Source organism: Temnothorax nylanderi, unplaced genomic scaffold (genome assembly GCF_030848795.1).
Source record: "Temnothorax nylanderi isolate EJ_2023f unplaced genomic scaffold, tnyl_v1.0 TNYL_tig0044_pilon, whole genome shotgun sequence".
In the NCBI taxonomy this organism is placed as follows: Eukaryota; Metazoa; Arthropoda; class Insecta; order Hymenoptera; family Formicidae; genus Temnothorax; species Temnothorax nylanderi.
In genome coordinates, this window is record NW_027249106.1 from 1,243,162 (window position 1) to 1,264,134 (window position 20,973).

The 20,973-nt window shown below is 40.6% G+C and overlaps 1 protein-coding gene across 1 annotated transcript in view; it reads right to left on the reverse strand.

Moving 5' to 3' along the window:
• The window catches only part of LOC139771831 (uncharacterized), a gene marked incomplete at its 5' end in the record, with an annotated part of 111,836 nt that overhangs the window by 51,849 nt on the left and 39,014 nt on the right, over nucleotides 1-20,973 (reverse strand). Inside the window, one exon of the mRNA XM_071704918.1 lies at nucleotides 2,699-2,809. Coding sequence (XP_071561019.1) covers nucleotides 2,699-2,809 — 111 coding nt within the window. The remainder of the gene's footprint in view (nucleotides 1-2,698; nucleotides 2,810-20,973) is intronic.

Here is a 20,973-nt window from a genome sequence, read left to right on the forward strand (position 1 = left end):
GCGCCGACGTTCGTGACTGGAAAAGTGTCAACTGGATTTGTGGAAATGCGGTGGAATGTCCAGCCCGGGGATTACTTATACATTTGCCCGGTGAATAATTAATCGTTGTGTCCGGAGAAGAAAAAAGAAACGGAGAAAAAAAAAGATGTATCCATTCTCTCTCCCGCGCAATGTAATTAATTTTATCCGCCTACCTCCGACATCTTATACGATTTTCACAATTCTAATCGCGCCGCACGAAATCGTGCACGTTTCTCGGTTAAAAAAAAGTAATCAAAAATGTTTGATAAGTTAATTGCTTAATTATTACGTCGAAAAATTTTTACGTAATTATAAATAATTAAATTAAGTAATCAAGTAATTAAAAATGTTAATTACTTAATTATTAATAACAAAAAATGTCGTCACTCGCAATCAGCGCAACGTAACAAGTTTTCCCTCCGTTATTACATATTGCATTAAAATAAAATTACAATCATGTAATTTGAGTGAAATTCACAGCAAGATTTTCATATTTCACGGTGCTTGTATATTGTAATTAAAAACCCATAGAAACTGTACGCGATTTGCACTGATCAAAAAGCGGCGTATACATTTATTATTAAATTACATGCAATTCCATATAAAAGATCAATCAACCTATCGCTCAGCCCATACTCTCGCAAGCTACAAAGCGACACAAAGCAGGGATACAAAGAATCGCAAAGCGCTCCGAGCGTCCTTCTGGATCGCACGCAGCTGCGAAAAAAGGCAATTCGGCCGATTCGTGATTCCGCAATAACGGCGGGGATGATTCGAAGAAAATCGACGGGAGGCAGTCCTTCAACTTCGACTTACCATCACATGATGCGCAATAAATAATTCGGGCTGTTCGCGGAATCGCGAAAAACGCGTAAATCACACGAGATTACACGGACAAGCCGTGACCGAGGGGTTCTCCAGCCTCCCTCCGTTCGCCCGCGCTTGTTTTTGTCGTGATATTTTATAAGCTTGTAAAAGGGGCGCGGAAAAGAGCACGTCAGAAACACGCTGCGTCCGTATCATCCACATCTGTCCAGATCCTATTCCGGAAGGTCCGTCTTAGCAAGAGACGTTCTCTCTTTCTGTTGCCGACTCGGCAACGAGAAGTGGATTAAAATGCGGCACGGACGAGTTCGGAATATTACGCTACAGTCGGTCTCTGCATACGCGCGCGAATCTTTTCATCTCGACGGAAACGTCGAGGTAATCGCGAATGCTTTATGCCGGAAATTGCGCGGCGGGAAATGAAGTGTGGTATAAGTATGTACTCGGCTATGTGTGTATAATAATGAAATATCGCGTAATGCAAAAATGTCGTACGAAAGGGCAGTTTTTCTTGTGTTGTCGCGAATATGTAAACTGTATTACAACGCGACAGCGTTACACGTTGTTACACGGTAATCTTTTTAGCAAGAAATTATTTCCTGTTCTGAGAAAAGAGTTTTATGTCAGAGTTGAGTCTGAATATTTCAATTTCGCTATTTATGTTGTACAGCATTATGTTTGACAAATGAATTTTTATACTTAATAAATATAGATTAAATAAAAATTTTCGAAAAACAATTTATAAAGTTGTAAGCATAACGAGAAAATTATGTATGCAGTATATAAGTACTTAGGCAGATATAACTTAAAGGAGTCGATGATTATCTCTAAAGTGCCTCAGATAATTAAGTCAGAACGTTCCAAGTAATAATTTCACATTATCAGTAATACTGATCAGTAACAACGCGTCGAACGATCCAACGGGTATCGCGAGATTATCGAGGATAACGGGATAAATCGGCCGGTGGCGTTAGGCGCCTCGCTGGAAGTGACATAACGCGAATAAACTGTACGACAGGAGAGAAACGTGATTACGTGAGGGGCAGAGACGCGTTTTGCCCTCTCTATCCCGTAGAGGACTTCCTGCAGTCTACACGGGGTCTGGTTTACGAGGGTCGTCGTTATCTGATACGGCGAACGGCGCCGAATGCCACCGCAGAGCAGCGGCAGCCAGCCGTGCGGATCTGCAGGTCTGGTCCGGATCGAAACCACCACCATCATCAACCACCACCACTTAGACCGCCCTCGCGATTGCAGTTTCGTTCCGGGGAGAACGGACAAAGTTAACGGATCGGCGACTCCGTACAAGACGGAGACCATAGTCAGGTGCTGCAACCGACCGACCGACCGAATAGAGCTAGCGTCCAGACTTCGATCGAGTTGGCTACTCGGTTCCGGGCCGATAGGATATATATATTTTACCACCATTCTAATCTCCCCTCCAATGCGGAGGAGCCAGGAGTATACGGAATAAAAATTTCAACCGCGGAAATGTGACAAGCCTTTCGCAAAAATATATTAAAATTTTTAATAGGTATAATTGTCCGATCTATGTTTATATCACTGCAATATTTAATTCAAAATGATCATGTAATCGCCATTATTAACGAAATTGCTCAGTTCTGTGTGCTAATGTCGAAATGTCTGTTTGACATTCCTACGACTATACTATCAACTTTGCCACTGACTTTCATAAAAATGTATTAGAAAAATGTATTAGAAATAATTTATATCTTTTGAAATTAGAGTACTCTGACGAATATGATAAATTAGTAGTCAAGCTGCTCCTAACGTCGCTGGCTTTCCACTTTTGCGACGAATTTGTCCTATAAATATCACGCAGAAAATATACCTTGTTGATCTGCCGCTGTAACTTTGTGATCGTCGCTCGATCTCGTTGAGCTGCGATACGTTCCGCCAGCAATGCTTGCTCCAGCTCTTGCACTCGCTCCTCCAGGCTCTCCTGCAACAACAAAGAATAAAATGTTATAATGAAATAATCAAGTGTCAGAATTATACATATATTTACCGCAATGTGCAAACAAGTGTTTCACTCATCGTCCGCGTAAATGGTATAATAAAAATAATCGAATGATACATGTAAATTAGAATTGCTTGTATGTACGTGAGAAAAATAGCACGGCTTCGTACGTAGCTCACAGCGATCGAAAGCGCCGTTACACCGATTTCCAATTAACTTCTCGTCGAGCGACGCAATTCCGAAGTCCGTCCGTAACTTTCGGCGGGATATCCCCAACGTAATTCCCGTTACCTGAGTTTTAAGCTGCCTTAACAGAGGCTTAAACTTCAAGGAGGAGAGATCACACACTCTCCTTCGTATACTTGAAGATTACGCGCCGATGCACGTCGGAGAATCGGATCCCCAAAGCGAGAAACCTTGTCGGTCCGGTCGATTCTTGTCTGGTTGCGGCTCACCAAGAAAGATATCGATGCTCTCAAGTAACCTTGAAGTCGCCGCAAAATAAGTTGACGGACGACAAATTTTTATTTAAATTTAAGCTTTGCATTTCATCTGACATTAATTTAACATTATTGAAATTATAAGACGTCTAGAATATTAATTTAATGATTCTCAAATATAAAGATATTGATCCATTCATTGTTTATGTTTTACGACAATGAAAAAATTAATTATTAATTATCAATTACTAATTATTCATTATTAATTATTAATACTGGTAGTATTCTTACTTATGTTCTGAGCCAAATTAATCTTTCAAAAAATAATCTAAGAGTTACATAAACGTCTTCCAAGAACTTTGATTAATGAAAGATTACGACATTCATTCGTTAGAATTGGAGCTCGTCCAACAAGCAGAGAGAATTAACCTTTTCCACTCCGTACCGCAAATCTTCCTGCGAAGCTTGGAGACGCCGCCGTAGTCACACCCGAATTGATTTACATCCTTCGTAAGGCATTTCTGATTATCAGCAACGGTTATTGGGGCGCCGGGGCGGAATGGTAATGAGCAGACCCCGCTTGGTCTACAGGGGCTGTTGGTTGCGATTTGACCATAAGTATTGGGCGCGATCTATTAGATTCGAGGCGACGCCGACGCCGACGCCGACGCGGCATTGGCGACCCCCCCCCCCCCCGTCCTCGATTCCTCCTCGTACACGCGGACGCATTCGTATGCGGGGGCACGTAGCCGCAATTCACCCTTCCCGAACCCTCGGCCACCACCGATGCCGCGTCGACAACGCGCAGCCATTGTTTGCCGTGAATGACTCTCGTCCCGCACGCAGTACCAACTGTATAGGAACATTTACTTTTAAATCCGTACCATCGCGTATAAGGGAAGCGAAAAATTTTCTCGTTGCTATCGAAAATAGCTGTATTTGAATTTCGCGCAAATTTAAAATATACAAAACCTATCATGTTAACAGATAAGTTTTGGAGCGTCACATATCACGTTTCGCGTGATGGAACAAACAAGCATAATGAAATAATATCGCAAATAAAAAATTGTATGATGCACACATTGTAGTTACGCATTTCTTTTCTGTTTAACAACTCAGCATGATTGATGATCAAAAGAAAAGAAAATCGCGAAATGGATTGCACCCTGCCCCTAGATATATCACATACCGAATAATTATGAAGCTGCGTGGCGGAAGAGCGTAAAGCCTTTCGTGACGCACAGTCATTCTTTCGCCGAAGGAAAATGTTGCAGGTCGCTAGATAGGTATGCGAGATCTTTCTCTATATGTGGAACCCAAGTACGGATGTTTGGTTGCTTTGTTCTGCTGAGCCGACATTACGGATGATAAGAAAATATATACAAAACATGTCTCAATATTGATTCACCGATAAGACATTTTAAATATGTAGCAGCGGCGAGTGGAATTAATGAAGGGTTCCGAATGAGAGATCACGATACACGGGAGCTATCGATCGCAGGCTATCGCGCGAGAGATTAAAATTCCTCTCTCGTGCAACGTCGCGACTTTATTATTGTCGCTGCGTTTTACTCTAACATTCTCTAAGGATTTACGGCTACCCTGCGCTAAGGAGTATACGTAATCGATATTCGATAACTTTTGAATCGCTCGCGAGAGACCATGGTCCGAGAAAAATAATCCACGACGATAAATCATCCATAAGACGCAGCAGCGTTTTATTAACGTTAACGTCCTGTCGCGCTAAGCAAACGCCACTTGTACACGTTTATTTTCAGCGAATCGAATAGCTCGTAAAACCCACCTGTCGATGGAACAAACGATCGCCTTAGCCGTTCGTGATCAATTAAATTGTAGCTGGTATTTTTCACGTTTACAAAGTTTGCGCAGCAAACGCATAAGTTAGAATTTGCGTTTCGTATCGAGAGTAAAAAATCAAATAAGCGAGGCAAAATAAAATAACGATGCGAGCGAATTCGGTCGATGATCCTTCGGTAAAGCAAATTACAAATTATAAATGTTATATTCGCATGTATAACGAAACGTTTAAAACATCTATGTTAAACGATCTATTTATTGTAATGTAATATTATAAAATAAATGCTGATATCATATATCTTTTATCACGTTATTATTTACCCATTCAACAAAACAGTTTAATTATATCATATCATTCAGCGACCTAACCGAAGCGGAAATAAATATCAGTGAATTATAATTATGTATCGTGTATCGCTGCAAATTCATTCGCCCGCTCAACGGTATAATCCGATTACGAAATTATTTATTTCGCGATATTACGGCCGGGTACAAACATCAATAAATCAGGACTGCGAGATGTCAGAGCATCTCGCGTGTCGCCGCAAATATTCCACGGCCATTAGTAAAACGCTCTTATCTCTTTCTCCCTCGCTTCGAGGCCTGCAATTATTACGAGCGTCGACCAGAGTCCGCATAACCAGCTCTGCCCTGCGTAGGACGCGGAACCCGGCGAAGGGTCGAGGGACTCGAGGGGTACGACGAGGGGTATACATGTCCGAGGATCCGTAGAATTAGCGCGGGGACTTCCGGGACGTCATTTAAAGTGCGGAACCCGCGCGACGCGATGAACCCACTCTATATGCAGAGATTCCGTTAAATTGCAAACGCCCGCTTCCCCCCTCAGCGGCCTGTCGGCGGAAGGGTAGCCTCCAACAGGGAAGGGTTAAGGTATTGCCCTGCCGGCGACGTGTAATCAGACCCGACTGACTCCTGAACGCAGTGTTTGCGACCTCCTTTTCGGGACAGCAAGAGCGTGACGGAGGATCCGTCCTGTTTGCGTTAATTTCGACGATTAACTGCGACTCGTCTTTAATTGCCGGAAGTAAATACCTAACCTACTAAGACGTTTGGTCGTAAATCGAATTATTCTCGCATCAAGATCAATTTAGTCGTTAGTCAAGATTGATTACTGAAATGTAGTTGAGTAAAAAATAAAATTAATTCTTTCAACAATTGCAGTAATCGGGTTAGAAAAATTAAGTAAATGTTGTCTCGTCGAGGTTCCTCAGAGTTTCGCGAACTGAATCTAGGGCGACTGTGTCGCGAAGGATACGAATCGATGCGTAAACACACGACTCCTATGCGAATTTTACAAGGTAATTCTGTCTCTTTCGAAAATTTTCACAGTGCGCGCTCGGATCCGTCTCTTTTCCGCACTGAATTATGGTCGTGATTTCCGGCGAGATGGACCTTCCGGCTTGGCAGAAGTCCAGTACTTCGCGAAAGTGCGCGGATAAATCAAACGCGTTTTTCGGGCTGCCGCCGCTACCAAGGCGTTAGTTTATTGCCATGTAAATCATCGGTGCCGTGGCGGCGACGACCGGCGTCGATAGAAAAATACACCGCCGTTCTGCTTCTATAGGCCGCGACAAAGTAGCGAGTCTCGAAACGTACGTAACAGGAATTTGCCAGAAATAATATTGACACTGAAGGTGGACGGGTATTTTCCGAGGTTTGTCGTTACTTTCATGTGAATATTACCTTGGAACCTTGCCAGTATTCCGTCAACATATTGCCAAATTTATTATGATTATATTCATCGCAAATATAATCGTGGTTCTCTGAAGAAACATTCGTGAAACGCGGTGAAGTCTTAATTAAATTTAGAGTTTGTAGCGTGGTTTCAAGTAATCTTCACGCGTTTCTCAAATACCGCATTGTTCTACGGCTCATAATTCATTCAGAGAGTCTCGTCACTTCTCCTCGCAATTTCTGAAACAATCTGTAGCAGGCGATGTATCGACTACATGCTTACCGGTTGCTTCGAGGGCGCGTTATATCGCGTTTTATTGCCGTGGCGTGCGGATGGCATGTATTCTATAGAGGTAATAGCGACGGAATTTATAGGCGAAAGTCTTATGACGTTTCCCTTCCGTGCGGTATAAGCTTTATCGACACGTTATTATCTTTATCTACTTGCGCGCGCGTCCAGATTTCATTTCAGATATTTACGGACCTGTCCCGTCGCTCTCGCGTCCAGCATCGTTGTTTTAATGATCGTTCTCCTCGATTGCATATACCGTCTGCATTGTTATCGGGCGACAATAACGCGCGAGAACGAATGCCGATCGAGAAATCGCCTCGTTTGGAATTAATCTGGGTCGCGTGAAAAATGAATTAACCGCTTAGCAGGGAATACCTACTCGGATCAAACATCTCTTTTTTTTAATGTTAAGAGTTTGCATTTCTGCACATCTAAAACTTATCTAAATATACTTTGCGTTAATAAACCTATGTACTTTAGTACAGATTTAGTTTTTAAAAATATAATATAAATATAAAATTGTTTTAAACGAAGAGATTTTTGAGGCTCTAGATGGAAGGATGCATAAATGATTTGAAGTTTCGTTTAACAATAAAGTTCGCAAAATCGTTATATATGCTAGATCAAATTTTTGCCGACACTAAATTCTTTCAAAATCCTCGTCGTCGCTCTATCACGCCGAAGCACTCTACGTATAAATTCGCATTCCGCCCATTTTTTCTGTTTCTGCGCGCAAGATTTCGCTTTATAAAGAAGTTGCGGGAGTGTTGCCAAAGCGCGCCCGAGAGAATTGATTCCCTCGAAAGATGAGGCCGAAAGGGGTGGCAAGGGACGTCGGAAGAACCAGGAGGAACTGAAGATTAGGACATCGGGGGAGGACAACGAGGGAGGGACTTTCTTCCCCTCGATACGCTTTTACCTCCGTCGCGAACGGAGACATTTTAATTTACGGTTCCCCGTCGATATCGCGCCACCGCCGATCCATTTCAGCGTGACGAAGCCTCTCGCCTTCGTCGAATTCATATTGTCATGCTCAAAGAAACGAGAACAACGGGGTACTCTTTAAGAAATAAAAGAAATGGCAGGCGATCTCCTCCAGTCCAATGCGCCGCGAATAATTTCTTGCCGACTAAAATCGCGACTTGGTTGATTCATTGTGTGCTGTAAAATGCAATTAAAATGAATCTTGCGCTCTTCGAGGGAATGCATTAAAGAGAGAAAATGCGTTTTTCGAGATAAAGCCTGATAAATTAATCGGTGAACGTCATCGCCAAATCGATGCCAGTGCAACGTTATTTGAATTTATTCGGATTTCTTACATCGAGATTATCGTGAATCAGTTGGTCAAAGAGTTTCATTAATTATACATATGAACAATATATAGAATGATTATGTGTGAAGTATACAGAGTATACAGAGATTATGAATACTTACGACATTTATATGATTATATTTGCTTAATCACGAAATTTCCACGTGTCGCATGTGTACACGTCGAAATACAATTCCAGAAAAACGGTTGATGCAAAACGTAAATTCTGTTCTCTTCGAACGAAACGGAATGGGGGGCGAGAGCGAACAGTTAACGCTGAAGGCGGTGTTTTATTGAGGACATCGATCTTTTGCCCCCCTGAGATATTTCGCCGTGTCCTGTCCGATTATCCTGGCAGGCGAAGCACGTCGTGTAAAAAGGGATTCGAAATTGAACGTTCGCAACGGCGGTGACGAACGAAATCCGAAGGATGGTGCACCTTTAAGGTGCAAGCCTGCCACGGTGTCGGAGGACGAAGAACAATGGAGACCGGATAAAGGGGTGCGAGGTCGGCTCAGAGATGGCGAAGAGAACAGGAGGGATGGGTGCTCAGGCTTCCCCGTGGAGCCGTGGACGAGAGACGCGGAAGAGAAAGGGTGGCTTCAAGTAGAGCTCGAAGGGTGGCTAATAGAAACGAAGGGCCCGTCTGTCGTCGAGGAACAAAGCCATACAGGTGCTATCGGTGAAAGATCGCAGTGTAAAAAAAGGCAGAAAGAAGGTTGATGATCGATACGCGATATTAAATCGACCACTCAATTCGAAAGATTTCAGTCCTTTTTCGGTCTCGGAAGAATCTTTTCTTATTTAAAAAAAAATATTGAAAAAATATTAAAATATAATAAAATTTAATTACAAACGAAATTAAAAATAAATAAATTTCAATCAAAAATAACTTATACTGAAATAAATATAATTTAATAATTATAAGTAATTATTCAAAAGAGATGCTCAATTATGTGTAGATCAAATTAATCTCATTAAAAAAAAAAGTTAATTATTTTTATACATGCATCAAATATACCTAATATACCCGATGACATGGAATATGGAATAAATCGCTAACAGGATCTCCTCGAACGAGGGTAGAAGATGATAATTTAACTACAGGTCTATAATCTGTGTAGACGGCTTCGAAGAATCCTATGAAGCTGCGAAATGCGATAGATCGCAGATGAACGAGGAGATTTGAATGGTGGCACGCCCAGTATTCGAAATAAGAAATACCCTCGAATTCCCTCGAAAGTCTGGGGTGAAAAACAGGGAAGGAGGATGAGTCGAACGAATAAGAAATGAGTGTGCATTCCTCGATCGGCCGATATATTTACCCAAAGCAGGACGAGATTTTTCTCCCAAGGATTCCGCGATTATTGCTGGAAGACGAAAAAGAATCTCACGAGCACAACGATTATCTCTAATTTGTGAAATTGAAGATCTATTAGCCATTTTATCCGTTTTAATCATATTAATTGCATTCTTGGAATGATTAAAATCGATGAGAACGAGGTCTTTGAAATCCTCCTTAAACGGGTATATTTCGTGAAAGATAAGTCGACCACCGACTTTTGCTCGCAGATTAGGTGCATATCTTATTATGGCCACGCACACGCGAAATAAGGGAAACCAAAGTACAAATAACTGAAAAAATTTAATAAACGAATCTGTATTTTATTGTAAGTCCAGGATCCTTTGATATTGTATCAAATTAATCTCGCGATATGAAAATATATTTTTGCGATATTGTGTATTATGATTATTTTCTTATAAAAGAGAAATTTAAAAATGTAATCGATGTAAATAAATCTGGTGGTAATATCTCTGAATAACATACGTAAATTGTTTTAATAAGTCAATGCGTCCGTTTTAATAAGTACAATCCGATAGATAACAGGAGAAAAATTACGACGGTCGTTCTAGATCGCAATCTCACTTTGCCGTTTAATAATGAGTCTTTGTTCAATCGTTGCACAGACATCTTTAAATAGATCATCCCGCACGGTGTATATTCATGCAAAGAGTAAAAGCGAAATAATCATGCGGCACGGAAGATTGCGTTTTTATTTAAATCCCATTCGCGGTGGCGTTTCCCCGCGACTCGTAATATAACAGAGAGAGAAATATTCGTCCCCCCGGCGCGCGCGACGAGAATTAATCCCGAGGAAAAAAAAATTAGATATTCGCGCCAGACTTTCTGCACGCGTGTGAGTGTGCAGACTGCATACATGTGTTCTTTTCGCGACGCTGCTGCTCGCAAATGATAAAGCGGTTTCTCTCGGTCGGATAGAACGAGCATGTGTATCCGCTGCAATTGATCTCGCGACGAGATTCTCACACGTGGAATTCTTCCCCGGCATTCGGATCGTATTCCAGATAGGTCAATGGCATTGATCGCAATATCACATATCCGCCTTGGATATTGCATCGCGTGGGACGAACAAGTAAAGCCTGACTGCGAAACGCATCATCGCTAGCGGCAATTGCTACTTTTAGATTAAGATGCAAATTAAATAGCAATGAGAATTGAGTAAATGATAACATCAGAAAGCTAAATAAGTTAACGTTTAACAATTAAGTTCGATATATACTTCGATATTTTCAAGTCGCGCTAATGAAATTAATACTTGCCTAAATATATTATCATTGATCCTATTTCCCTTAAATTCTACAGATTCTATTTCGCTCAAAATTTTATTCAAATTATCTGTTTATTCGCGTCATTGCAAATAGTTATAATCTTCTCGTTAGATTATTCACGAGTCATTTTAAGCAATTGATTAATACTTCTGTCTTTCTATTTTTCTCGGATAATGGTAAATTTCAAATTATCGTTTTAGGCGAAAGATACTTAATCTGCACGACGAAACACGACAAATATTCCTTTCATTTCCAACGACGTTTATCGACAATCAAATAGCATCGTCGCCCCATCATTGCCACGTGCAACAACGATCGCAGAGAGGCGCGAATTGAATTCGCAAATTGTATCTCGCGTAAATTGCTGGGATCGTCTTTAATCCTTTTATCTCTCTCTCTCTCGCCCGGGGCTCGATCCTAATAGTCGTAAAGGGTAATTCGTGGATGTCCATCTAGCACGAGCACGTCGTCGCACGGGAATCTGTTACGGTACATTAACTTTAAACATCACCTATTTGGCGAAATCACGGCCGGACATCGTAACATGGCTCTCTCGGCCCTAATCGATAGTCGCTAAAGGATCACGACGCGATTTACGCGGCTCCCTCGAGCTCCGACAAGCTTTGAATAACTTGTCGACAACGCCGTTGAATAACTTGTTTATCATAACAAGATTTTTTGAATAAATTTATTAACAGGACCATAAATGTCAAATAAGTCTGTGTAGGATCCCGAAATTGGAAATCTAATAAGATGTAGATCGATTTTCTATTGAAATAACCTATGTATATAGAACATTGTATTTATGCTTTTAGAGATAACAAAATAATTTTATGTCTTCGTATATTCCTACAGCAACGCTGCGTTCTAATTACAGGAGTTCCATAATGGCGGCGAAACCTGATACACATACCACTTGATTGAATCTTGTGCTCTTTTAAGTCTTAAGAAGAACGTTCGGAGATATCCCCAGGACGAGGACGAGAAGCGTGTCACACGGATTTTTTCCGGCCCATTAAAAGGGAGTGCCCGCTTTGAATTCGAGTATCTCAAGTAATTACCAAAGATAATTCGATGAGGGTCTAAAGCCGCCGTGAAGAGGCCAGCGGCGAAGAGTACCAATGTCGAGATGATGTCGAGAGGATAGGTCGGAGGTCGTCTTGAAAGGAGTTTGGTGTAAGGAACGCGTTGGAATAAAGCGAACAAGAGATTGAGGAGAGCAAGAGTGGCATTCGATCGACAACGAGACGAATGGAAACCGCTAAGAGGCGCGCTGCTTCCTTTCTTCCGAGGGACAATGATTGTAAACGGTCATCGAAAAATTTAGACAATAAAAAAATCCTAACATTATTGAAATATTCCAATACGTTGTACTAGATACATTACAATAGAAATAAATTTTCCTTGATTTATATACATATGTATTTGTGTAATTCTTTCTTAAAATTATTTTGTCCTTACAAATTTCATATAGCGAGTTAAAAAAATATTTTTTAATATTCGGAAGCATATAGAAAACAACTTTCTCGCTCGCGATAAGACGGAGGCAGGACAAAATAATTCTAGCCATTGCAGCCAAGTCCTTTGTCTTTCGAGGAACAAAGAGATGCGCAGGCGGTATCAACGGCGCGCTCACTGGAAAGTTTACTTTGATTAAAATTGTTTTAATAACACACCGAGATGCTTTGCGCCATTCAAATAGTTCCGTGATGGCGTGCGGAATTATCATAAAATAATACAGGATAACTGCAACGTCGTACGACGCTGTTGGTTTTCGATATTTGCGTTTTCACGATTCTCGCGTTTTAATCGGAATTTAATGACCAGAGCGATGAAAAAATACTTGTGGAATTTTTCATTTTGTGTCGTCAATTTCTATCAATATTCGTTATTTTTATTGCAATGCTGGTAGAAAACTATTTTCTTTTTTACTCAATAAAAAAATGCTACGTAATATTAATGCAAAATTGAAAAAACGTTGTTTAGCATAATGTCTAATATTGGCGTAATTTTATAAAGAAAATGTAGACAAGCAATTCCATAAATCTCAAGGTATATAATCTGTTTTATGGAAATTATGAACATTATGAACATAAAATTGATTTAAAAAATAGACGTAATCGAAGTAAAAGTTAGAATTATATATATTCCGTAAAACTAGATAGCATCAATAAAAAGAATTTTTCCAAAAATCTAAAAATGAAACCACTCCCGCGCGAAGTGGTTTTATCTATACAACTACCTCCAAACGTCATAAAACATCTCTTCTAACTTGTTGCAAAAAGAATACAACACGTATACGTCCTACCTCGTTGGAACGACCATCAGTCACGTGCATCGAGATTGCCATTCACGGTACGAGAGACCCTCCTATCACGGCTTGGCCTTTTGCTTCCATTCAAAAAAACCCCAACTGTGCTTCGTTCGCGAATTGCATCTTTCGTAGATTAGTACTCGCGACATCGCTCTCACGTGGGAGTCAAGAAGGATTGCAACCGCCTCCCGTCGTCGAGTCGATCCTGAGGCTCATAAATTAATCCGCAAAGCGTAGAGCCCGACGTTCTCCATCTCCACCACTCGCGATACTAATCGATTACGCCGAGCGCGCAATTAAATTATATCGCAATTATTTCAGCATAATCAATGTTGCACAAGGCGATATTAATAATTAGAAATCTAAACATCAACGACCGCCGCTAATTAACGATCACACCCCTAATTGTGTTGCGTTAATTATTTCTCGTGATAATTATCATGTCAATTATCGCACAAATAATTTAACAATTATAAAGATATATGTATAATTACCTTCCTCGATATTTTCCCTGCGGTAAGCAAATATTGCCCTCAACTTCGTACCGTGATATACATCTAAATTTAAAATTAAAGAACAACTTTTTGGAAATATTTTTCATGTAACGATATATCGAATGCATTTAGAAAATGACTGTCGCTAATTTTTGACTAAAAACTGAAAATTATCACGTCTCAAAAGATTTCTTCGAAAATAATAACGAGCGAGCTCTCTCCGATTATTACAAATCTCTTCGAGTTGTTTCTTTTTTGTACTCTCTGTGAGGACCCCCTTCAGCTTCTTAATCTCTCTCTCTCTCTCTCTCTCTCTCTCTCTCTCTCTCTCTCTCTCTCTCTCTCTCTCTCTCTCTCTCTCTCTCTCTCTCTCTCTCTCTCTCTCTCTCTCTCTCTCTCTCTCTCTCCGCTTCGTTCTTGCATTTCGACCGCAATAATATCACCGTTGCATCGAGTAATCCCGCTCTTCGTGGTGGTCCGCTCGTTAAGAACCGTGTATTTGGCGACAGTCCAACACAGGTACGGATCACGAGAAAAGATTGAGAACGAGGAGAAAAAGAGGAAAAGGAGAAGAAGAAGGAAGTTATTCCGCGCGATTTTCCCCTCGTCACGTCACGGACTGATACACGTCGCGCGTGATAATCGCGATGCGGGATTACGACGGGGCTTCTCGCACGATTTCTTCACGACAGAATTAAGCGAAACGATGCACTCACTCTCTCACATGCTATCCGGGTAAAATGAATCGACCTCCGAATCGCAAAGAGGTGAAAAATGACGTCTTGAAACCATATTTTAACTTTAACGTGTGTGCGCGTGAATTATTATATTATTAAAGTTGAAAGAAACGCCATAAAACAAGCGTCACTAAAGAGAAAATAACGCGGAAATAAAGAGAAAATAAGTCTCTGTAATTTTGGTACATATAATAAATAAGAGATGATTCTTTTATACTTGGCTACAGATTTCAGTGACTGCTGTGATCTCTTCTGACAATGAATAGTACCGGTTCGTTTGATACAAACTTATCGGAAGATTTCATCTACAAATAAAGGAGGGATCATTAAAACTACTATGCTCGCTTAGAATTGATCTCACGGTAAATCACAAAGAGGAGGCAGTCGCTTCGATATGGCTCTGACGAAGGGCCGAGGTTTTATGGACCTGTCGTCGTGGTCTATAACGCGTTCCTGGCACCGTATATATGCACTCGTTAAAAAGAGCGACAAGTCCGGTGCATATATCAAAACGCCACTTGCGCTTCTGTTTACGATATTCTCTTTCTCTCTCTTTCTTGTTCGTTTCTGGAGCATTACGCATCGCAAAACATGAAGTGCTTTGCGCTTTTTGACAAATTGTGCGCCTCGCCGACAGTTCTTGCATGCGATTTTTCTCCACGGGGAGTCTCGTTCTGCGTCTCACCATTTTAGTACGATTACATATGGTGATCATTTTATTATAATTATCTGTCTCGTCACCGAAAGGTGAATCACTCTCTTAAATGCGTGGCATCTTATATCATAAATTTAAAATCGTATAATAATTGATGTAAAGGTTTATTTTCTTGTTTTAGTTTTTGTTGATTCGTTTATCTATAACAATTTTCCTCCGCTGCTCAGCGTAGTTACAATTAAATAAGATTAAAAAGAAATATTGGTAGTCAAAATAGATTAATTCATAAAATAAACCGGTACCATTAAGAGCCAATGGGAGTAGTCACCGAAATTTCTCATAAAACAATTTCTTTTTATTTGTATACTTATTAGATAGCGATATTCATTTTCAAGAAAGGACTTTGTCTGAAAGCATTCCCGAATTAAGCTGCGAGACTATCGACAATCCGCGACCCTATCCTGATGACCCTCGCCATTTGTCGTCACGGTTACGGAAACAAAATAATTAGGGAGAATCTACGAGAAGGTAACCCTTTCCACCTGTTTCCCTGTGCCCCTGTGAAAAGGGCTGAAAGGAAAAGGGACGATTTGGGAAGCCCAGCGGCAGTCGCGTAATCGCGTAAGCCCACGCCTCAGGACGACAACTTCGTTTAAAGCGTTGTTCCCAATTATGCTCGTGTTAATCGTCGTCGTTGCGCGGAGCGGCCTCGCTGATTTTATTAGCTCGCGCGAATCAGGAGCGCGAAACGAGGCCTCGAAGTCGTTACGAAGTCGTTTCGCGAAAAGGGTCCCGTCTATCCGCCTATCGTCGGCGGACACGCAATCTAATTTTTGAGAGACGACAGCTGCGACGGCGCGCGCGCGCGCGCGTGTCACATCATAGCTCGTTTATTGTTCTGCTAAAAAGACGACAGTAATCACGTCGGTTGACAAGCTCCTGTCGAGTTCTAACGAGTTTTCGAGATATCTCTTAACTATGATGACAATTTTAACTCTAAAGCTAATCTTTCCAGCTCAATGTGATATATATATATATATTTGTTGAAATATAATAATCTCTCTTCCTCTTTCTCTCTCTTTTTCTCTAACAAAATAAAAATAAAAAGATATACAGGAACTTTGAAAACGATTTGGCCTCATTAATTAAATTATTTAAATTAATTAAATTATTTGACTTATGTCGGTTTTTTCGAATAAAAATCATGATCCGGCGATATAAAATGCAACAAGAGAGAAGGCTGCAGGAATTTGCGAGACCGCGGAGATAATACGGTGGTATTTTATGGTCGAATGTTGGAAGCAAGTTTCTGTGTTTCGTGACTCGGTTAGTTCAGGACTCAACAATCCGAGCGGAAAATATTTCGCAAAATAGACTACGGCGATCCAGCGCATTTCACGAAATTTTTCGCTAGACGGTTCATTATCGTTCGTAAAGATGACCGCGGCGCGGTGCCGCGTACGACCACCTGCAGCGGAAAAAACGGGCTAATAGCATTAACCGCTTCTACTACCTCGCGAGTACACGGCGACTCGTAAATTCACCGTTGGTTTGGAAACCGCGTGATGTTTTGCGCTGCTTACTCTCTGCGCTTTTTCTACGGACTATAATGATAATTGGGTTTCCCTGAAGGTAATTTATACGATCGAGATAAAAATGTATGCAAATCTAGTTTTCAAATCTTTCCTCGAATAAAAGACTTTCGTTATAATTAAAACTTGTTCAAGTACTGCTTTCAAGTTCTGCTTTACGCCTATCTGAACTTTCTATTTTATGAAGAGAAAATACAATATTATATCAATGTAATAAAACAACGTAGAATCAATACGTAGATATAAACAGTTTCAATATAATATGCGTAGTAATAAAAAATTGATACTTTTTTCTATGCAAATCGGACTTTAATTTTGAAAGTAAAAGTAATTATTTTTTATAATAAAAAATAAAAATAGTCGCTTTATTACATCATTTTTTTCATTGGACCGGAAACTTTTGGACTTTACTACGTTATCTGCTATCGATTTGCTGTTATTTCGCAATACAACGAGTAATAGTTAAAAACGAAATTATGTAATGCTACTTGTGCCAGGATGAACACCAGATTTGCCAGCGGTCGCGAGGGTTAACGACGAGCACGATTCGGCGTTCTGGCTTATGTTAAACAGACGCGGCTGGCCGGCCCGGATAATGGCCCCACGTTCGTGAAAGTGCTCGGGCGGCTGCGAAAGGGTCGTCGATGCCTCTTCAAGGTGGCGGGTGCAAAATGAATTACCGGCGCCGTTGAGCCGTGAAAGCGAGAGAGCGAGAGAACGAGAGAGAGAGAGAGAGAGAGAGAGAGAGAGAGAGAGAGGCAGAACGGAGGGAGAAGCGGATAAGTAGATAACGCGATTAATGCGCGGGCACATCAGTTCATATTCCGCTTTACGAGAAAGCACCAAAATCATCCTTAACGTGTGGATCATTGATGATCCACGAAGAACTCGCGTTATGCAGAAATATTTCGACTCCCATAACTCCTCTTGGTAAACTTGATACTTAATGCAGTCTAATATAACTCACCGTGAATTACGCAAGAGAATTTATTTTTGCTGTTACGTGTAATCTGACACGCCGCGGGGAAGCACGGTTGCATCTTAATGGCTATTATAGTGGTGTTAAGACGACGCGAGAGAACGAACATCATAAATAATCAAATGCGTTTGCAAGCCGTCGAATTACATTTGCATTTGTAAGGGCGCGATTCGCGCGACAGGCGAAGCACTCTCGGCGCTGGCTGATTTCGGACGCGAGAAGGAGGATTTATGCGATCGTTCGTTAGCGATGATATAGTGGCGTATCGCGTTGCGCGGAACGCGCGGTTTTAGCCGGAAGTGCGTATCTGTAAGCGAAGGCGAATAAAAGCGACGATCAAGTTAGCTGAGATCGGTCTTTAACCCGCGAGTGATCGTGTCGGAAAATATGTTTGCTTTAAATTGAAACGGTAGCTATGTAATAAATATTTGTAATATATTGAAATGCATTTATGCATTTTGAAAATTGGATCTCGTTCAAATCATATCGAATGTTACGAAAAGAGTAATGAGAATTTGATAATCATATATTAAGCTGAGACATCGTCTTAAATCGAGATATTAATTCTTAATTAATAGTGAGGTAAATTAAAATAGGTTTTACTTCTAACTTGTTATTAAGGAATAAATTTAAAGTTTAAAACCTATAATTTCGCCTTTACCTCAGATTATTCGTAATGCTCTAAAGCGGGGTGAAATTTTTTAATCAAGCGGTCGGTAATGAATTTCTGGCGAGGTAATTCTCTTTCAAGGAAGAAACCTTCAATTCGCTTTGAGCGCACGAAGCGAAATGGCAGAGATAAGCCGCGTCGAGAAATTAGCACGATTATGTGAGGCTGCTCTTTCTAAACGACGCGACGGCACGACGCGATAGTGTAGTGCGATGCAGCGCGATGCAACACGGCGCGATAACGAGTCGAATCGCGGCGAACCGCGGCCGCGATGGTATCGCCGTCTCGCAATCAGGCTCGATTAATTGCAACGACATGATAACCGCGAACACAATAAGCCCGCACTCCGCGGGAGGTGAATTCTCGACACGTTGCACACGTGTGTCGTACGCGCAGGTGAACGATGCATCGGCACTCACGCACATTGTGTTATTTATTGCCGGCGATAAGTGCACGCGCTGATTATTATTTTTTTAATTAAGAGACATAAATGAGAAATGAATTTTTTTTTAGCTTTCGCTAGCATGGCATCTATATCAAATGTCTAGTATGGCTCTTATTCTTCTTAAATTAGATTAGATCTCGCTTCCATTTTTCCTAACTATTTAATGCGTTATCATTCATGAAAACGCATATATGAATATGTATAATGTGTAAATGTATGCATGTATGTGAGTGTCCGCAGTGTGTTCAGGTGTTGAGCTCGGGTCCGTCGGTTCGCTAAGCCCAAATGACTGTGCGGATCAGTCACCCCTGCGGGATACCATCGATTATGAGATCGATCGACAGTCGCGGCATTGATCGCTTCGAACTTTGTCCATTTAATCCATGTGAGATTATCGATGCAATGCATCTACAACTTGGTACAAACAATAAACGAAAAAATAAAAGCGAGATTCAAAGATTTGACGTCGCGATAAGCTGTAAAATCTATGTTACAATGTATTTATGAAAAATACATGCATATTGTTATTAAATTAATTTTTTTATCTTCGATTCATTATAAGTATAAGATTATTTAGATTAAATTAATATACTAATAAATAACCAAATTATTCGATTATACTTTTCCTTATAATTAGTACCGTAAATGATCATCATTGTCCGCTTATATTTTCTTAGAAATAATCTAAATATAGGTAATTATTGTTATTTTTCGCGATTACCAGCAGATGCTTCATCATTCATCAGCAAAATGAAATTTCGCAGAACACAATTCATTGCCGGTACCACTTGGAGCGGATCATACAGTTCCGGTTGTCCTAATCTATTATCCGGTAGAACTAAGATACTATTGCGAATCGTTTAATCAGATTAATCCGTCCACAATTACAGATAATTGCAGCCTGGCATCACTCTACGAGCTCAATTATCTTTTACTTCGTTCTTCCATTCGTTATCCTTTCCTATCTTGATCTTAAATTAATCTCTTCTTTACGAAATAAACAAGAAAATAGAGATAAAAAAATATTTTTAAGACACAAAGCTTTTCCAATTAATAATCGATAATTTTAATTTTTTAGGATTTTTCGGCGAAACTGTATGTAAAATTTGGAGCAGTTTTTCGACTCATCTCGCTTGTTTTTGGTTAGTTATATCAACCACCTTAATTTCAGCTTCGCTCTTCTCGCAGTTCCGACCTTCTTTTTCCGTCGGAAAGACGTGATGTACGGTGTGATGGCTGTAGTTTGCGTGCCGGTCGATGCACTTCTGAGGATACGCGCGCCAAGTCGAATGTCGATGCACGGCGGGAGTAGACAAAGGATTGATTACACGGCGATGTTAGGCTAGTAAGGGCAGCGACCTTGCGCCGGCAGCTTATCGATGCGATTTAGCCTCGATGCAGAGCGTACAAAGGGCAACCTCGGATGGAAAATGAAAGCCCGCCGCGCAAGGAGAATTTCAATTATCGGCTAACAGATGGATTCGGCTTGCCGTGAGCTCGCTGCAGCAACATGCAGCAACGATGATGAATCCCTTCGTGAATCCCGACCGACCGGGACCCGCTCACTGTTTTTCGTTCTTATCGTATCGATGATACACGCGCGAATTTATGGCGCTGAACGGCACAAAAATGTAGAATTTTGCTGCGATTTCGGCGAATATTTTAACGATCAAATTCTGTTTGCATGACGATATTCGGTGTACGGTTTAATAAAATAATATTTCTGTTGCATACAGCAGTAGTATCGTACAAGCAAAAAGATTAAAAATTTTATTTTTAAAACTTTTTATGCACGTAAGAACAAAATTCGTCAGTAATTTATTATCTTGTTATTATTAACTTGTTAAATTATTATTATTATCAATTATGATTTCGATAAGCTTAGTTCTTATACCTATGCTAAAGAGAGTTTAGCCATTATTTTCGAAATATAATATAATAATTTTTTATATCTATAATTTTACAATTAATATAACTTTATAAATTTCAAGCTGAAGTGACTGCATTAATTTCGATGCGACGGAAAATACAACACGTTGAATATGACACCCTGGCCAGAGGGCAACATTAGA